This window comes from Zootoca vivipara, chromosome 4, assembly GCF_963506605.1.
Source record: "Zootoca vivipara chromosome 4, rZooViv1.1, whole genome shotgun sequence".
NCBI classification, from domain to species: Eukaryota; Metazoa; Chordata; class Lepidosauria; order Squamata; family Lacertidae; genus Zootoca; species Zootoca vivipara.
Genome location: NC_083279.1, coordinates 84001208 through 84020095, shown reverse-complemented (window position 1 = coordinate 84020095; position 18888 = coordinate 84001208). Strand labels below are relative to the sequence as shown.

Genomic DNA, 18888 nt, shown 5'->3' with positions numbered 1-18888 from the left:
GCCTCCTCCTGGCACAATTCCATCAGGATTCCTCCAGAAGATGTAGCAATCAGGCCTTTAGTGTAGGGGCACCTACTCCTTCAAATCTCTGCTGTTACATACCAGACAGGTCCTATTTTTTTTTATCTTTTCAGCACCTGTTGAAGACTTTTGTTTTCCAATAGGCCTTTTAAGTGGAAATTTCTCCACCTGTCTGCATCTGTATTGGACTTAAATTATTATTATGAACGTTCTTGTTGATGGTTTTTCATTGTTAAATTGCCTTGAAATGTTTTACAAAAAGTGATCATCACTTGCATTTTGAAATTAAAAAAGGCTTTATGTCGAAACGCATTCTTTTGTTCCTTAAGTCTTAATAGTTCAGTTGGTCTACAGGTTCCAGGCCAGAACAAGTGAGGCAGCTAAGCTTGAAGCAGAAGTTGCTAAAGCACAAGAGACAGTGAAAGCTGCAGAAATATTGATCAAACAACTTGATAGGGAGCATAAAAGATGGAACTCACAGGTTGGTTGCTAAAGCTTCAATAAAAATAAATATGCCTTTTCTTCTTCAAACCTAAGTCAGTGTTTTATTTTCAGAAAGTTTAAATGTCTCTGTACAGTATGACATTCTACAGTAGAGTAATTGTGTGGAATTCTTTTACTGTTGCATATTTCTTGGCATTCACCTCTTACTTTCAGTTTTAGTTCTGATTTTGGTTTCTTAGCAGTTAATCTAAGGTTCCTTACTGTTGAATAAGCATAGCTTCATTTCACACACCCCTCTTATAGTGAAGGCAATAGGTGCCTTCAATAGCAGGCAGCATGAACAATGTATTTATTGTCTTCTGTTGTGACACTACAGGCTGTGGTTCACCTCTATGCTAGGTTTGATTGCCTTAAGTATTAAGGTAGCACAGTTCTCTCGTTTTACCATTACTTGGAACTTGTCTAACATCAGGTTCGGCACATGCAGTTATTTATCATGCTTTTCCCAATCCTCAGTGATGTTCTCTGCTCAGTGGTGCTCAGTGGAGATTCACTAGATAACATAAAAAAAAATTCATTCTATAAAAGCTTTAGCACATGATAGTGAAGAAACTATGCCAAGCCTATACTTGCCTGCAGTATTTTCACAGGCATTTAAGTTGAAGTCGTTGCATGTGAAGATGGAGTGGATGAGATATGTGATGGGTCCAGTATGCATTTCTACATGTTGTCTGTCTTGTGACCCTGAAAATTATTCAAGGCTGACGAAGTTACTAGTGTGGCTATATTATTATTTAATAAGACTGCTCTACTCATGTAAAAGAAAATCACTTAAGTACACAAAGAAATACAATATCGTGTTGGAAATCTATTTTCAGGTTTCAGAGATAGCAGATGAATTGAGTACACTGCCAATGAGAGCTCAGCTGTCTGCTGCATTCATTACTTACCTTTCTGCTGCCCCTGAAGATCAAAGAAAAGCAAGTTTGGATTCATGGACAAAATCAGCTAATCTGGAAAGTAGGTCTTGCTATATCTTTGATAAGAAAATAAATGAAATATCAATCAGAATTATAAGGTATAATTATGTGCAATTGAACATTGATTAGTCAGTAGTGTTGTACTGGGAAGCAGAGTTGTAACTCCTTTTCTTAAACATAGTCATAGGTAACCTCTCTACATCAAGGGAAGGGGGAGGGGAACTTCTGAAACCTCTTCAAATACAGTGGTACCTCGGTTAACAAACTTAATCCATTCCGGAAGTCCGTTCTTAAACCAAAACCGTTCTTAAACCGAGGTGTGCTGTCCCTAATGAGGCCTCCCGCCGCCGGTGCCCTTCCACCGTTCTTAGACCGAGGTAAAGTTCTCAAACCAAGACAATGTTTCCGGTTTTGTGGAGTTTGTAAACCAAACTTCTTAAACTGAGGTACCACTGTAGAGCTTGAACAATTTTTTTTAAAAAAAATATTTTTATTAGAATTTTCACAAAAATAACAACAATATATAAAGAATTAGAACAAGGAAAAAGAAAAAAGACAAGAAAAAAAGAAAAAAGCAGATAACAATAAAACAACAATTTCTGTATCAGTTCACATGGTATAATGGGACCTCCTCGGGTTCCCCTCCCTGTGGTTCTTTAACACATTTATAGTTAGCAAATTCTAAATCATTTTAATCACCTTGCATAATCTTATTTTCTTCCTTTCATATCACATATTCCTAAATTCCACAGTCTATTTACAACTTAATTTCTGATCTAATATGTTACTTTAGCATATTTTTTAAAAAATACAGTTTAAAAATCTTTCCATTCTTCTTCCATCGCTTCTTCTCCCTGGTTGCGGATTCTTCCGGTCATCTCATAGCTTGAACAAAATAATACCAGCTACCCTCTGCTTAGAAACAGATAATCTGTTTTGACTTTTGTGTGCGAATTGTGCTTTAGAATCCAATGAAAGCAAGCTATGTGTTCTATATAAGGGGTTGTCCCTCCAACTAGCTCTCAGTGATCAGTTTATTTATTTTATTTATGAGGCCCCTTAATGAAATAACACACACATATATAATATGGGGAGGTAACCACAATTTAATATGCCCTGGATGCTTATCTAAATGGTGAGAAGCCATACAAACATAAAATGCTCTCACAAATTTAATGGAATTTAAAGAAGCGTCTTCTGTTTCTTAGAATTTGATCTTATGCGATTCCTGAGCACAGAGAGTGAGCAGTTGATTTGGAAAAGTGAAGGGTTGCCCTCGGATGATCTGTCAATAGAAAATGCCCTTGTGATTTTACAGGTAAATTGTATTGCTTTTTTATTCTTTTTGAGGCACTGCCTGTGTAGCATGATAGTACTCTCATACTGAGATAGTGTGTGCAGTGGGAAAGGCTACAACCTGACTGTCTATGGGGGGGAAGTGAAGAATGAGGTTGTCTGCCACTTTTTCTCCTCAGTGCAGTCTTTTACATCATTTTCTGTCTTTACTCAATGTTGTCTGTGGAGTGGACCCATGATCCCATGAATACTATATTAGATTATCTAGGAAAGCTTGGGCTCCTTTGCGAGGAAGGGTGTGGTATAAATTTAATAAATAATAAGTAAGTAAAACAGTGTCTCCCCAATTAAGCATTCAAAATTTCTTTTCCTGCATTTGAAATCCTTGTAATAGTTGAAAATCTAAGAAAGATACTGCAGTGCTAAATTTGGAATGTTTTACACATGGAATTTCATTTCCTATCTTTCTGTCCCCTTTCCTGTGATATCTTTTTTTCTTTATATACAGTACTATGATTGCTGTACCCAATGCAAACATTTTCAACTTTTCATTGCTTCGTGTCAGGGGATTGTTACGGCTACTCCCGAGTAAAGACACTCCAGTCCGTTCTGTCTTTAAGGGTTTTATTGTGCATACTATTTACAGTGCAGAGATAGCAGAAAACATGACCTGCTAGTCACTCGCAGAATCTGACAATGGCGCCTTTCTGCTTCGGGGCCAGCATAATAGCTTGGGGACCCCGAAACACCGCCCCCTAAACCTGCGTTTGGGCACACGCCTCAAATCGGGTGCCGGAAGCGGCTGTGCTCCCTCTTCCACTTGTTGGCTTGAGCGGTGCAGGGGCTCTGATACCTCGCTGAACTTTCCCTCCTCCATTCTGCTCCGCTCCTCATTCCCCCCACCTAATCCGCTGCTCTCTCTCTTGCTGGGCGAAGTGCTAGTCAGGATGATGTGAGGATGATTGTTAATGGGGTGTTTTAATACAAATTATATAGTTGTGTCACTGGAAGGACAGATCGTGAAGCTGAGGCTCCAATACTTTGGCCACCTCATGAGAAGAGAAGACTCCCTGGAAAAGACCCTGATGTTGGGAAAGATGGAGGGCACTAAGAGAAGGGGACAACAGAGGACAAGATGGTTGGACAGTGTTCTCGAAGCTACGAAGATGAGTTTGAACAAACTGCGGGAGGCAGTGCAAGACAGGAGTGCCTGGCGTGCTATGGTCCATGGGGTCACGAAGAGTCGGACACGACTAAACAACAACAACATATAGTTGTGTAGTTTCTTTCAAACAGAACCATGATTGAAGCACATTTCTCCCCCCTCCTTTTTTTTTAACAGAGTAAAGTTTGCCCATTTTTGATAGACCCATCTTCCAGAGCTACTGAATGGCTGAAAACTCATTTGAAAGAATCGCGCTTGGAAATCGTCAACCAACAGGTCCTATTTGAATCTTTTAGATGGTTCTTTAATTTTGGAAAAGAGATCCCCTTATACCTTTTTTAAATTATAAATTTTCCCTCCACTGATCCTGCAAAGATGAGCCTGCTTATGCAAATACTGATCTGAAAAAGAATTGTCCACATCTGTAGTGTTTTATTCCCAATTTTGGGGTGGGAGTTGTAGGAACCCGATTCCACTTCTTCCTCATTAGGTTCAAAGGCATTTAAAAGACAGAGGCATTCATATCACTCCAAATATCGGCCTCCTTCTGCTGTTTAGAGGGCTAGTGACAGCCTCCACAAGGTGGAGTGGGTGTGCTCACCTTCCTCTCCGCCTTGTGGCTACTTGTGGCTAAAGTTGCATGTGACAGAGGTTCTCCTCAGTCAAAGTAATGTACCAGATTTTTCTGTTACTAGAGGAGGAGATGCGGAGCACAAGAGCCCATAGTTTGGCAGTGCTTCCAAACAGGGACTGTATGTTTTAATAGAGTCTTGATAAAAATCATTTCACTGTATTTTGTTTACATCTTGACTGGATCCAAAAATGTCTTGATGATGCATTAATTTATTTTTCCTATTGTCGACTTAATATGTTAATATTGAAGTAGATTGAAGAACAATGGTGGTAAAATTTTATTTGTGCAGGATGCCAACTTCATTAACGCTCTTGAGCTGGCTGTGCGATTTGGGAAGACTCTCATTATACAAGAAATGGATGGAGTAGAACCTGTGCTTTATCCATTGCTCAGAAAGGACCTTGTTGCGCAAGGTAAATTTCCAACTTTAATTGTGGCAGGAATACAATACTCCCCCTCCCCCGCTTCCCAGTCAGATTATGGACAAATCAATTTAAAAGTAGCTGTGCTGTTTGCATGGATTTTTTTTAATCCAATATATTTTAAACAATGATATCATCACTAAAAATTCTCGCCAGGCTTCTAGTTCACCCAGGTCTGGACGTGAAACAATAAACTCTGGTGTTGTTTAACTGAGGAAATAGCAACAATCCGCTATGCAGAATTCCCCTGTCTGTCTTTACAGATGGACACTTTTTTATGAGTGCAAGTGTAGATACAGAGTATGGGCTCTATATTATTTTGCGTTTGACCATCATGCATTGGTAATGTTTTACAGCTTGATATAAAAATATGATTTATATGTTACAGTGAATTGGTGCATACACAAATCCTATTTGGGATTCTACATTTTTACAACAAGCAGGTGAAATTTATGTGGTAAATAAGTAAAATCAGTGCACGTCCTTCATTTGAAACAAACTGCTGGCTGATAGATTATACTAAGGTTTACATTGACCTCTTCACACCTGGACATTTTTTCTTAATGGCACAATTATCTTTGGTCCACAGTTAGCACAGCAGGGACTCACTATGGGTCTGATTCATTCCATGTTTGTTCAGTTGGTCAAATTAAACAGAGTTTAAGATTATTATTATTTGCTATTTCTTGTTATTATTGGATTGCCAGTCAGTTCCAGGAATACTAACTTTCAAGAAAGGAAGCAGTGCACAAAGACTATTTGTGCTGTTTTGCATGTGGTCCAGAATAAGGTGGTAGGTTACCAATAGCATATCACAGATGTACTCCATTATAAGACATATAGTGCCATATACCATGGTGTCTATCAGTACATCATACTTTGGTTTGTATTGAGTAGATTAGTGATGGGAATTGGTTGCAGGTTAATTGTCCAGCCTACTGTGTTATACTAGGCAGCCACTAGAAATACAGCAAGAAGGTGCTGATAGTGAATGGGTCGTTTGCCCATTTTCTTGCATACTTTACTTGCTTGTGGATACAGTGGAACTGATATTATGTTAATTATAATAATTATTAGATAATACTGAGCATTTAAAACTTTTTAAAAAATTGTTCATCTTGGTATGTTTTCCTCCCACAGGTCCTCGATATGTTGTGCAAATAGGTGACAAAATAATTGACTATAATGAAGAATTCCGCCTGTTTCTATCAACCCGAAACCCAAATCCTGACATACCACCCGATGCAGCTTCCATTGTTACAGAGGTTAACTTTACAATAACACGGAGTGGCTTAAGAGGGCAGGTAGGCATTCACATCTCCAGTAATGATGCTCTTCATTTTAACCTAAAGACATGGGGCTTTATACCACTGGTGGAAGATCCTGATTTCCCTGAGAGGCCCTTTTGTGCAGTATTAATGCTTGTATCACAAAAACCTGTAAAGGGAAAATGGCCACACCTGAACTTTGGTCAACCACTGTTTTCTGACGAGATGGGATGGGTGATGAAGAAAATGAGAAGATTCTGGGAACATACCTGGTTCTGTAACCACTACGATAGCGCTTACGTTGATGAACATATTTTGAGCTAGTGTCGAAAACACATTGTGCTATGATATAGGGCAGGCATCCCCAAACTTCGGCCCTCCAGATGTTTTGGACTACAATTCCCATCATCCCTGACCACTGGTCCTGTTAGTTAGGAATCATGGGAGTTGTAGGCCAAAACATCTGGAGGGCCGCAGTTTGGGAATGCTTGATATAGGGAAGCATGTTAGTGGGTTTTTCCCTTATATAAGCATGGCATTCTCTGCTTAGGGCCGAGCAGCTTGTGGCCCTCTGTTGTTAGGTTGTTCCTCCCTACATGTTTGTAATAAAGAAGCCCTAGACAGTGTTTGGATCAAAACACAATGAGTGGCTATTTTTCTGCAACATTCCTCATGGTGCAGTAATCCCTCGCTCTTGACAGCTGGCAATCTCCACAGAGAAAAAAAATATTCTCACTTTAGTTAACATGTCCTTAAATGGTTAGATTAGAAAGTTCTGTTTTAATAGAAAATGTCTTGTGAGAAAGGTATGCAATAACATGCAGCTTATATGAGGGTTACATTTTGGTGATTGTGCCTAAAGCCAAAATTGTGAATAGTAAAAACACATTGGGTTCAATGGCAAGTAGGATTGCCAATGCCATTTTTCCCAGAACCCTGACTCCTTTCCACTCCCTTTTACTTAATTTTTTTCCATGCATGCAAAGCTGAATGTGTAAAAGTTTAATGTGTGCAAGTTACTGTACTTAATATTGAAAAAACAGGGGATGAGAATCCATCTGAATCACTGGGCTGAGTTTTGGATTTTTTGGACTAGGAAATTACACTTAAAGTCTTTACAGTCCAATTATTTTTGTGGGTTCTGATTCACATATAGAATTCCCCTGTCTATAAAATGTCCTTCTTTCTTCTGTTAAAATGAGTGTTGTACTCTAGTCACATAGAAACCTTTTGGAACAACCACAGGGCAGTGGGCCAAGGCAATATAGTTGAAATATGTCTAATGAGTATAAGAAATCAAAATTATTTAAGGTCAGTTTAGAGTAGACTAATGGTGGAGAAGCAGTAAATAGTGCTAGAATGTTCTGGAATTCATTTTATTGTGCTCTTGTTGGTGCTAACAATGGATATTAATTTGCTTATTTACATGACTGATAAGCCAAGCAATGAATGAAAAGCATTGTCTCGGAATAATATTTTTCATGTTAATGATAAACAAAATATACTAATAAACCAGACATCTGTTTATGTTTGGTACATTTGCGTTTATGAATCTAGAAAACAACAGAGCTTCAGTGGCTATCATTACATTCAATTCGCTTTCACTGAAAACTTGAATAGTATGTTTTAGATTTGGAGAGCCATGAGTGGTGAAATCAGAGGAGCTTCTGTGCCTTCTCTTTCTCACTGTAGTCCCCTGCAATACCCATAAATCTGCCTCAGGTTTGGAGAGCTCTCTGTAATAGTGTAGGATATACACAGTATCTGAGAAGGGCAAGGGAATCAATAGGTTTGAGTGGGAGCAAGTTTGGGGGAGTAAAGTGCCTTTTTCCTGTGGTGTAATGGACTCAAGTGGGTGGCGCTGTGGTTTAAACAGGACTGGAACCAATGAATGAAAATTGTAGTGAAGCAGATTTCAACTAAATAGCAAGAGAAACTTGGAAAGGAGCTATAGTTGAATTTTGCTGTGATAACCTCCAGGATTCCTCTCATTTCTGTGATAAACCATTGCTTGAAAATTCTGTCGTCTCCAATGCTTGTGATATTCTCTTCTGATATCTCACTAATTGCCTGCCAGCTTCTAGCTTTGACTATTCAACATGAAAAACCAGATTTGGAAGAACAGAAGACAAAATTGTTACAGCAGGAAGAAGATAAGAAGATACAATTAGCAAAACTTGAAGAATCTCTTTTGGAGGTAAAATGTAGATGGGCTGCATTTATTTAGGAGTTTCTGTATGAAAGAGAACAACAGACTTAGAAGATAGTTACTGCCAGAAATATGTTTAAATATCTGATGACTATAACTATTTTAGGCCAGCTTGCCATAGAATATGGATTTCTTGCTTGGGGGGAGTTGGGGAGAAAGAACAACAGTCTTAACATTGGAAAGTTGCTTCTAAAGGCTGCACTGTGCTCTGGAACCATGCATAAGGAAAGGGGGATGTGGAATTAAGCTTGGATATGGAGCAGAAAGTGGCTTAGAGCCATCGACCTGCCACTCACTTGATGTTGCAATGATATCAGGTGACCTTTTTGCCTTATAAGGGGTCTCCAGAAGCCCCCTTCAAGGTATAGTTTTGTGCAGCTAATTGTCAGGTTTTCAGAAGCCCCTGGGCAATATAGTGTTTTCAAAGGGGCTTTTGAAGATATCAGATGTAGGGCAGGTGGGCATGGCTTGGCTGAAATGGTATTGTGGGCCAGTTCAACTTCCGAGGCACGTTTGAGAACGGAAGCATTTACTTCCGGGTTTACAGTGTTCGAATTTCGTAACGCTTGTCAACAGAGACGTTCGAAACCCGAGGTACCACTGTATAACTGATACAGTTGCAAGCACATTATACGCTTTGTAAGATTGAAAGTGTAGAGGTCCTTTTTCATCTTTATATAAGTAAAGTTTTTCAGGCATGCCTCATTACCTGTGGATTAATAACACAATCCATATCTGTGCATGATGACTTTTTAAAAATTACCTAGTTGATCATTAGTGAAGCATTTCATTGACTACGTCAATAACTAACTTAAAATCACAGCAGATTTTCTGTATATTCTTGGAATATGTCAATAAATCATTGTAATTTTACTCATTGAACCCTATCAGTTCAAGCCCCTATCAGGGCTTGTTCAAACTTAATGTGAAAACCCAGATTTAGAGATGATGAGAAAGCTGTGGGACTAATAAAATCCAATTTCAAAATGAGTTCAACATACCCAAATTCATTTTAATGTGAATTGGCAATAAGTGAATGAAATGCTGTGACTAGGATGAAAGGGTAGGGCAGCCTGGTTCCAGTATTCAAGAAATGTAATGCATACTTAGATTTCAATTTGTATCTCTCTAATGTTTAAAGTATTGCCACATATTCCATATATACACCTATCCTTTCCTACAAATTGCCCAGTTATAAGGAAACTGAACTGTTTTTTCTCCCTGCAGACACTTGCAACCTCTCAGGGAAATATACTTGAAAATAAAGATCTGATTGAATCCTTGAATCAGACAAAAGCAAGTAGTGCTCTAATTCAAGAATCACTTGTTGAATTTCATAGACTTCAGATTTCTCTCGATCAGGTAACTTGGCTTCCTTATACTTGTTTTATTTGGGAGCACTTTTCCTAAGTAAAATATTTTATAATAGCTCCAATTTGATTAACATGGCCCTAATTCTGCAGTCTGTTAGCATATCTTATGTTGCTTGGCAGAACTACTTCAATTACAAATATCTTCAATTTTGGAAATTTATAAAATCAGTAATAATAATATTTTATTTCACAAGGAAGAGACATAGGGCACCATCCAGCTCAGAATTATGCTTGGTCCTGCTATGTCACTGTGATTTCCTTGACACAGTTCAGCAGGGTGATTCATTCATCCGTTGAAAGCAATGGCTTGTTCATTCATATATTAAGCTGGACACTGTTTTCTCTACCTTCACCAGTGCCAAGTCAGGTGATGTAACTGAAATTCTCAAACTGTGGAATGGCCACACCTTTTCTGATGTCTTCAGTCTTTTACTACATTTGAGCTAGCAGAGACATTTTTGTGTTCTTGGACCAGAATTTTACCTCTTAAGTTTGGGTATACTTTGGCGAACTGAAGGCCGTTGAAGGTATATGACTTCTATGACTGGATCCCTGATATTTCACAAATTAAATTTGCATACATGTTAGCGACAAACTTTTTAAGTTCAACACAACAAGATGATGTGAAAGGGAAAGGAGGTAGAGATGAACTGGCGCGGGGGGGGGGTATGTGTTATTGTTGTAGTTTCGCATACCTAGGCTTATTTTCAGTAGCACATGCAAACTAGAGGATTTATGGAATAAATTTTACCCACAAACCCAGTGTTCTGAAGTTATTTTCAAAGAACTTCAGTGGCTTAATACACAGATGCAAATGCAGAGAGAACAATTCTAGATGCATCTAAGGGTTTGTAGTGGAGCCGGTAGGACATTTCACTTGTTCATCAAGTTACAGTAGGCAGTTGTGCCAAATCATAGATGGCTTTTGAAACTGCCAGGAATTTGCAGATAGGTTTGCGTCCCTCTTGGAAACCCCCCATCTCCTTGCTCAATGTTAAGCTCCATTTAGTTTTGTTTTTTCTCTTGCAGATTCATCATCACTTGCTTTCTTTCCCAGTTCTACAGTTGAGCTTTGGTATAATATATTTTAAGTTTGCAAAATTTTATAGAAATGTATATAAGAATGAGGGATCATATAATATGCCTTACAATGTGCAGGACTACTGTACTGTATATATCTTTTTGTATTTCGTTAGAAATGAAATTGTTTTTTGTGACCAGTAGATGGCGGTAGCATTCTAATGCTAACTATTCTCTTTTCTTAGGAAAGGGACGCCTATCTCCCTCTGGCAGAAAGTGCCAGCAAGATGTACTTTATTATCTCTGACTTGTCCAAAATTAATAACATGTACCGCTTTAGCTTGGCTTCTTTCCTAAGACTTTTTCAAAGGGCCCTACAAAGTGAACTGGTATGTGCCATTATTCTGAAGCAGGCAACGTGTTATTTATTTTTAGAGTTTTATATATGCATTGCTTTTAAATTGTTACTTGCCTCAAGTCCTAGGAACAGGGCTGTTTGAAATAAATTGGAAAGGAAAAGAAAAGAAATAAGGGGGTAAGCAATCTATTAATGGTAGCACAGAATGTCTAAGTACTTTGGATATTTTAAATAAGAACATAAAATTAATACTGGCAGTATTACGTGGCATACATTGTACTGTCAGGGTATGAATAAAGAGAAATTCTGTCCTATGTGAACTGCAGAATCTTCCCAGAGGATGCCTTAATAAAATCTCTAAAGGTTCCTGGATGCAATGGTAACAAATTATAAAAAACAAGTTCAGATGAGGATATTAAGATGTATTTTATGTAAATACGTTATCTCCAGTTATTAGCTAATTTGTTAATAAAGCAAATTATTTTTGTATTTGTGAGAATAGGGAATCATACTTCAAAGGTTTTTTTTGAAGTTGCTTATACGTTATTAAATCAAAGTTAACAGTAGCTGTAAGGGGAGACTTTTGAAGACCCAGGATACTACCGTATGAAGTTAGGACTGTGAAGGCATAATGCATCTTTCAGTTAGTCAAGGTTAAATAGCCATAACAGCATGGGACCAGCAAGGGGCAACCTTCCCAATAATCAGTTCAACTCCTTTTTACTCAGAGCACTTTATCTTAGGAAGATAAAGTATTAAACACTTTACTTTGAAGATGCAGTCTTGGATTGAGTCTTACAAGTATTTAGCTTGCTTTAATCATAGCTGCCAAGTTATCCCTTTTTTAAGGGATTTCCCCTTATGCTGAATAGGCTTCCTCGCGAGAAAAGGGAAAACTTGGCAGCTATGGCTTTAATGCATACGTCACTACGGTGCGACGCTGAGCGCTACGGAGCGGGTTTGGTGCTGGCAGCAGCGGTGCTGGAGCTCCGCCTCCGTCAAACTCCGAGCAACCCACGCGCGGAGCGAGTTTTACAGGGCCGCTCTGTAAAACTCGCTCCACGCCGCAGTTTGCTTGGCTCGCGCTTTGATTCTTTCTGCTCAGGCGAGGGGCGGGCCAGAGAGGGCGTCAGCGGCCCGCCCCTCACCTCGCTTGATCAGAAAGAATTAAAGCGCTAGCCGAGCAAGCTGTCCTGTCTGCTCTGGCGAGGTGGGGGCAGTCACATGTGCTGGCCATCAGTGGAGGTGGCGAGGGGGCGCTGCGCTGCCCCCCGCAGAGTGGAGCCTGGGGCGCCCCACTCCCCTATTGCGACGCCCCTGCTCAGCCCAGTGTTACTGCTGACATGTTTAAATTACTTCTTTGAATGAAGTAGATCAGGCTTCCTCAACCTTGGCCCTCCAGATGTTTTGAGACTACAATTCCCATCATCCCTGACCACTGTTCCTGCTAGCTAAGGATCATGGGAGTTGTAGGCCAAAAACATCTGGAGAGCCGAGTTTGAGGAAGCCTGAAGTAGATGCTTGCTGATTGTAGGGGGAGCCTATTGCTTGGTATACATACACAATTTCCGTAGGTTGACAATATAGCACACCAGATTTTCTTAAAGCAATATTTGAGTCCCTTGATGTAGGTTTTTATCTGTAAAGTGATAGTTAACATTTTAACTGGCAACCCAGTCAGATAGGCAGAGTACAAATAAATTATTATTATTATTAACCATTATTTTCAGGACTTAGGAAATACTGAGGAAAGAATCAAGTCTCTTATCAGCTCCTTAAAGCACATGGTATATGAATATGTCTGCCGCTGCTTGTTTAAGGTAAGATTTTATTTTCCTCTGCACTTATTCACAGTACTGAATGTGAAATTATATTCCCATTGCAGCCATAGCTTGGTGCGCTTGAATATATGGATCAGTAGATACAGAATAATGCTAAAATTTGCTTATTTGTTAGCAAGAGGTATTTGCTTTTTACTCATGAGAGCTGTACACAGCAGCTTTTTGCCTTGTTTGGCAGAACAAATGAGTTTCCTGCTTTATAAACAGCCTTTTTGCTCACCTTGGGACTATTGCCTTATTACAGCACTGGGACACCATTAACTTCAGAAACACCAGTATTTGGAAAAAGAAGGAAAGGAATGGTACCCAAAACAAACAATGTTCTTTCAGGATTCACTTATGACTTTACTGATAACTCTTTTTTATTAAGGGCACATTGCCTTAGTTCATAAAATCATCATTCTCTTGAGTCATACTGGATCCTAGTATCTTTTGTATGCTGTAATATATAGGAACTCCAGTGCTGAGCAACATATCAGCCCCTTCTGACACCCCAGAACTGATGCTGCCCATTTTCTCTGCCTTTCTAACAAAATAGAACTTAGTGGGAAAGAGTATAACCTGTCCTATAAAAAAAACCCTTGCTGGAAGGAAGCTGGAAACCTTGATCAGGGTCAAGAGCTGCTTCCACCTCATCCTGTGCTGCCCAGCCAATTGATTTATACATACGCATCTTTGACCAGTTCTTCACATTAGCACGCAATGCACTGCGCTGTACCCCCAGACACATACGGAAGGGTACCTTGGGGCAACATTGGAACAAGTCTTGTGTCAGATGAGGAAGGAAGAGCCTAGGGCTTGCCGATCAGAAGGTCGGCGGTTCGAATCCCCGTGAAGGGGTGAGCTCCCATTGCTCGGTCCCAGCTCCTGCCAACCTAGCAGTTTGAAAGCATGTCAAAGTGCAAGTAGATAAATAGGTACAGCGGGAAGGTAAACGGTGTTTCCGTGTGCTGCTCAGGTTTGCCAGAAGTGGCTTAGTCATGCTGGCCACATGACCTGGAAGCTGTACGCCAGCTCCCTCGGCCAATAACGCGAGATGAGCGCCACAACCCCAGAGTCAGTCACGACTGGACCTAATGGTCAGGAGTCGCTTTTCCTTTATAGCTGTCATACACGCTGGAACCACTCCAGCCCTTGGTGGATTCTTGCATTCATCACTTAGGAACTCGTTCTCCAGATTGCCGTATGTCAAGGGTGCGAGTCCCAAACATCATAGCTTCAAGCACAGTATCACCACAAGGTGGTATCTTATTATTTGAGAACCATTTTGGTGAATGAGCAGTGGGTTATCATTATTGGCTTAGTTCACTAAGAAGCTTTATTGCACAGGAATGTTTCTTGCATGACCATAACCTTTCTTTCTGAGAACAGAGGGAACACATGATTTTGTAATTTCGTATGCACAATACTATAGACCGAAAGGGAATTGCCTGGCACTGAAAAATGATTGACCTCTTTTGTAACAACAACAACAACAACAAAAACTTCCTTCCAGTAGCACCTTAGAGACCAACTAAGTTTGTCATAGGTATGAGCTTTTGTGTGCATCCACACTTCTTCAGATACACTGAAACAGAAGTCACCAGATCCTTCAGCTCTCTATATTGGACAAACAGGCCAAACCCTACGCCAAAGGATAAATGGACATAAATCTGACATCAGGAATCACAAGACAGGGAAACCAGTAGAAGAACACTTCAATCTCCCAGGACATTCTATACAAGATCTCAAAGTAGCTGTTTTATTGCAGAAAATTTTCAGAAACAGCCTGGAAAGAGAAGTTGCTGAATTGCAACTCATTACCAAGCTTAAAACCATGGAGAGACCTGGTCTGAATAAAGACACTGGTTTCTTATCTCATTATACATGATAAAGCTTTCTTTAGCACCTCAGCCCTTGCTTTTTCCTGCAAGACCAATTGCAGTCGTTAACAGTCATCAACAGGTTTACCACTTCTATCAGCCAATCACCCATTCCCACCACCCTTCTGAGTAATACCCCTCCCCACCCTCTGACTATACATAGGGTCTGGTGACTTCTGTTTCAGTGTATCTGAAGAAGTGTGCATGCACACGAAAGCTCATACCTATGACAAACTTAGTTGGTGTCTAAGGTGCTACTGGAAGGATTTTTTTTTATTTTTTGTTTTGACTATGTCAGACCAACTTGGCTACCTACCTGTTACTGTTTTGTAACAGACCATATAGCACATATTTTTTCAGTGGACTGCCCAATCATTCACTTTAAAAAGAGTGAAGTGTCATATCTACTATGGTTAAAATACATACAGTTTATAGATTGTTATTCACAGTCAGAGTGCATGCAGAGGCTTCATTGAGCTCTAATGAACAAATTCCCCCTTCCCTCCAGAAAAAATATTATACATAACAAATGATGCAAGGCAAATCATTCATTTAATAAAACTAAATACTTATTTATGTATTTCAGTGGCTATATTGTAGAGCTAGTGTAGTGTGTACGAGACTCAGAAAGAGCTAAGAATCAGGCAGTCCCTGATTCAAACATATTTATTATGTATTTTTAAAAAATTGTTCCTTCAGCAATGAAATGCAGAGTAATATTTTATTTAATGGAAATAAAGCAATACCACACATGAAAATGTATTCATAAAAGCACTGAAAATGGCAGATAATAAAACCCCACAATGTCTTAAGAGATAAAAACATCAAAAAAGTCTGGGAAGCCGAAGAAAAACTCTTTGCCTATCACTGAAATACCATTAATGTAGCTGGCAGGCAAGCTGTCCTGGGAAGAGCATTGCAAAGAGGGACTGCCACAGTTGCAAAGGCTTTCTCTCCAGTCACTACTCACCTTATCTCGGATGGCACAGAACCTAGAAAGAGCCTCGGGTGATGATTTCAGTGGTTGGGCAGATTGGTCAACACCAACACTTTGAATTGAGCTTGGAAATCGACCAAGAACCAGTTGTGCTTTTAACACAGATTGGATACACAGTCCCAGTTAGCAGCCTAGCAGTGACTGGATTTTCCAATCTGTCTTCAAAAAAGGCCCCACATATAATAACATTGCTGATGCCTAGTTCTGTTCCAGCTGGAAAGCAAGTTAATAAAACCTCAGAGCCTCTTTCGCCTGGATTGCCCTTTGCCCACAGGGCTATCTACCACCAACTGTCTATAGGAATAATTCAGGGGGGAGGGGGGAGAGGCAAATGATGATAACCCCAGTTTCTAGCTGAACTGCCCTCTCCCCCTCTGAATCATCTGCTGCCAACTGTCCTATGGGAAGGATTCTGAGAGCTTTAATATTGTTTACTGTAATTTTATTAAGGTATTATTTGGTACTTACAAGCTGTTTTGGAAGAATTTGTATCCCAAAATATGAGCTAAAAATAGTTTTTAAAAAACACAAATTCACACATTGATTACACTTCGCTCCACATTATCAGCTGACATCATACAGAATTAAATATATATATACTTAAGATGGCGACCCAGGTGGTGCTGTGGTTAAATCACTGAGCCTAGGGCTTGCTGATCAGAAGGTCGGCGGTTCGAATCCCTGTGACGGAGTGAGCTCCCGTTGCTTGGTCCCAGCTCCTGCCAACCTAGCAGTTCGAAAGCATGTCAAAATGCAAGTAGATAAATAGGAACCGCTACAGCGGGAAGGTAAACGGCGTTTCCATGTGCTGCTCTGGTTTGCCAGAAGTGGCTTTGTCATGCTGGCCACATGACCTGGAAGCTATACGCCGGCTCCCTCGGCCAATAATGCGAGATGAGCGCGCAACCCCAGAGTCGGTCACGACTGGACCTAATGGTCAGGGGTCCCTTTACCTTTATACTTAAGATCACATTTCCCAAAAGACCTGAGGCATTTCTGTTAGGAATAACAAGTAATGATATCCTGAAAAAGGCACTCAATCTCTTTTTATATGCGACCACCGCAGCTAGAGTGGTTTATGCGAAAAAAATGGAAATAAATTTGGCAGGATAAATTGATAGAATACACAGAATTAGTAACTATGACCGCGAAATTAAGAAATAAGGATGAGCCATGGATAAGAGATGAGTGGAAGTTCTTTGAAGAGTATCTTAGAGGGTATAATAGTCAATTTAACCTACAAGTAGGAATGAACATATGAGCAGCAGATAAAACTAAATAAAGGAAGATTTGAGATGAAAATGGATGGAATAATAGAATATGCAGCCGACAAAAGACAACCTAGAACGCCATGGAAAGATGGACTGGGAAGTCTGAGGATAAGAGATAAATGATGAATATTATATGATGCATATATAAGTTGTAAAAATGCATATATGTATTTTAAACAAATTATCAAGTGACAATCACTCAATCATTTCATGCACATGTTAAATAGTAGGGGGAACAAGAATGAGCCCTGCAGAAACAAGTAGCATAAATTTCACGGGCAGAACTCTCCAACCCTTTTACCATTCTCTGAATCAGCCTCTCCAGATAGGATGCAACCAATAGAGCCATCCAGCTCCCAGTCTCAAGAACCTACACAGAAGGATACTATTGCTGCTAGTATCAAAAGCCAATGATTGATACAATACAGTGGTATCTCTGGTTACAGACACTTCTGGTTACAGATGCTTCAGGTTACAGACTCCGCTAACCCAGAAATAGTACCTCGGGTTAAGAACTTTGCTTCAGGATGAGAACAGAAATCGCGCAGCAGCGGCGCGGCGGCAGTGGGAGGCCCCATTAGCTAAAGTGGTGCCTCAGGTTAAGAACAGTTTCAGGTTAAGAACAGAACTCCAGAACAAATTAAGTTCTTTTTTTTAAATAAATTTTTATTCTTTTTTTCATTTCTTACAACATATAATCAACAACTGTACAACATGTAGCTTTGCCAAGCCTTGATTTCTCTCCTCCCCTCAGCAAGTAAATTATTTCATTCCACTCGTGTATTTTACTAACATTACTTAAAATCAGAAATGTAGGATTTATCTCAATCCCGCTAGTGTCTTCATATCTTTATAATTATCTTTTACATACTCTACAAATTTTACTCCATTCTTTCTGGAATTTCATAGCATCCTGATCCCGGATCCTGCAGGTCAGTTTGGCCATTTCCATATATTCTAACGTTTTCGTCCGCCACTCCGCTATCGATGGTACCTCTTGGGATTTCCACTTTTGGCCTATCAATATTCTTGCTGCCACAGTGGCATACATGAACAATCTTTGATCTGCTTTTGCAATTTCTTTACCCATCAGCCCCAGCAAAAAGGCCTCGGGTTTTTTAGGGAAAGTTTACCTGAATACCTTTTTAAATTCATTGTAAATCAATTCCCCCTTTTTTTTATCCTGTCACATGTCCATCACGTGGTAAAATTCACCATCTGATGCCTTACATTTCCAACATGCCTTATTTTTCATTTTCATTTTTGCTAGCTTTACAGGTGTCAAATACCAGGGATATATCATCTTCATTACATTCTCTTTTTAAACTGTACATGCCGTAAATTTTAAATTTTCATTCCACAATGAAATTGTCCATGCATCAAATTAAATATTATGCTCAAAATCAATCGCCCATTTAATCATTGCTTCTTTCACTTCTTCATCTTTCGTATACCAATCTAATAACAGATTATACATTTTTGACAATAATTTGCTTCTGCTTCCTAACAACTCAATATGAAATTTTGACTTCTTCTCAAATCCTAAATTTTGCTTATCCTTATTGAGCAGATAGTTTATTTGGTGATATTGTAACCATCTTGTAAGTCTATCTTGGATCTGTTCATATGGCTTTAACTTATAACCATCTATTGTTTCTACAATAATTTCTTCATACGTGACCTCCCTCCCTTCCATATTCAACAGAACAAATTAAGTTCTTAACCTG

The 18888-nt window shown here is 39.4% G+C and overlaps 1 protein-coding gene across 3 annotated transcripts in view; it reads left to right on the top strand.

Moving 5' to 3' along the window:
* DYNC2H1 (dynein cytoplasmic 2 heavy chain 1) overlaps positions 1-18888 on the top strand; it is a 151362-nt gene that overhangs the window by 72153 nt on the left and 60321 nt on the right. For all 3 annotated transcript variants that reach the window (XM_060273859.1, XM_060273857.1, XM_060273858.1), the window contains 10 exons: positions 376-502; positions 1344-1485; positions 2654-2763; positions 4084-4182; positions 4830-4953; positions 6103-6266; positions 8308-8427; positions 9667-9801; positions 11078-11221; positions 12921-13010. In XM_060273859.1, the coding sequence (XP_060129842.1) occupies positions 376-502; positions 1344-1485; positions 2654-2763; positions 4084-4182; positions 4830-4953; positions 6103-6266; positions 8308-8427; positions 9667-9801; positions 11078-11221; positions 12921-13010 (1255 nt within the window). The remainder of the gene's footprint in view (positions 1-375; positions 503-1343; positions 1486-2653; positions 2764-4083; positions 4183-4829; positions 4954-6102; positions 6267-8307; positions 8428-9666; positions 9802-11077; positions 11222-12920; positions 13011-18888) is intronic.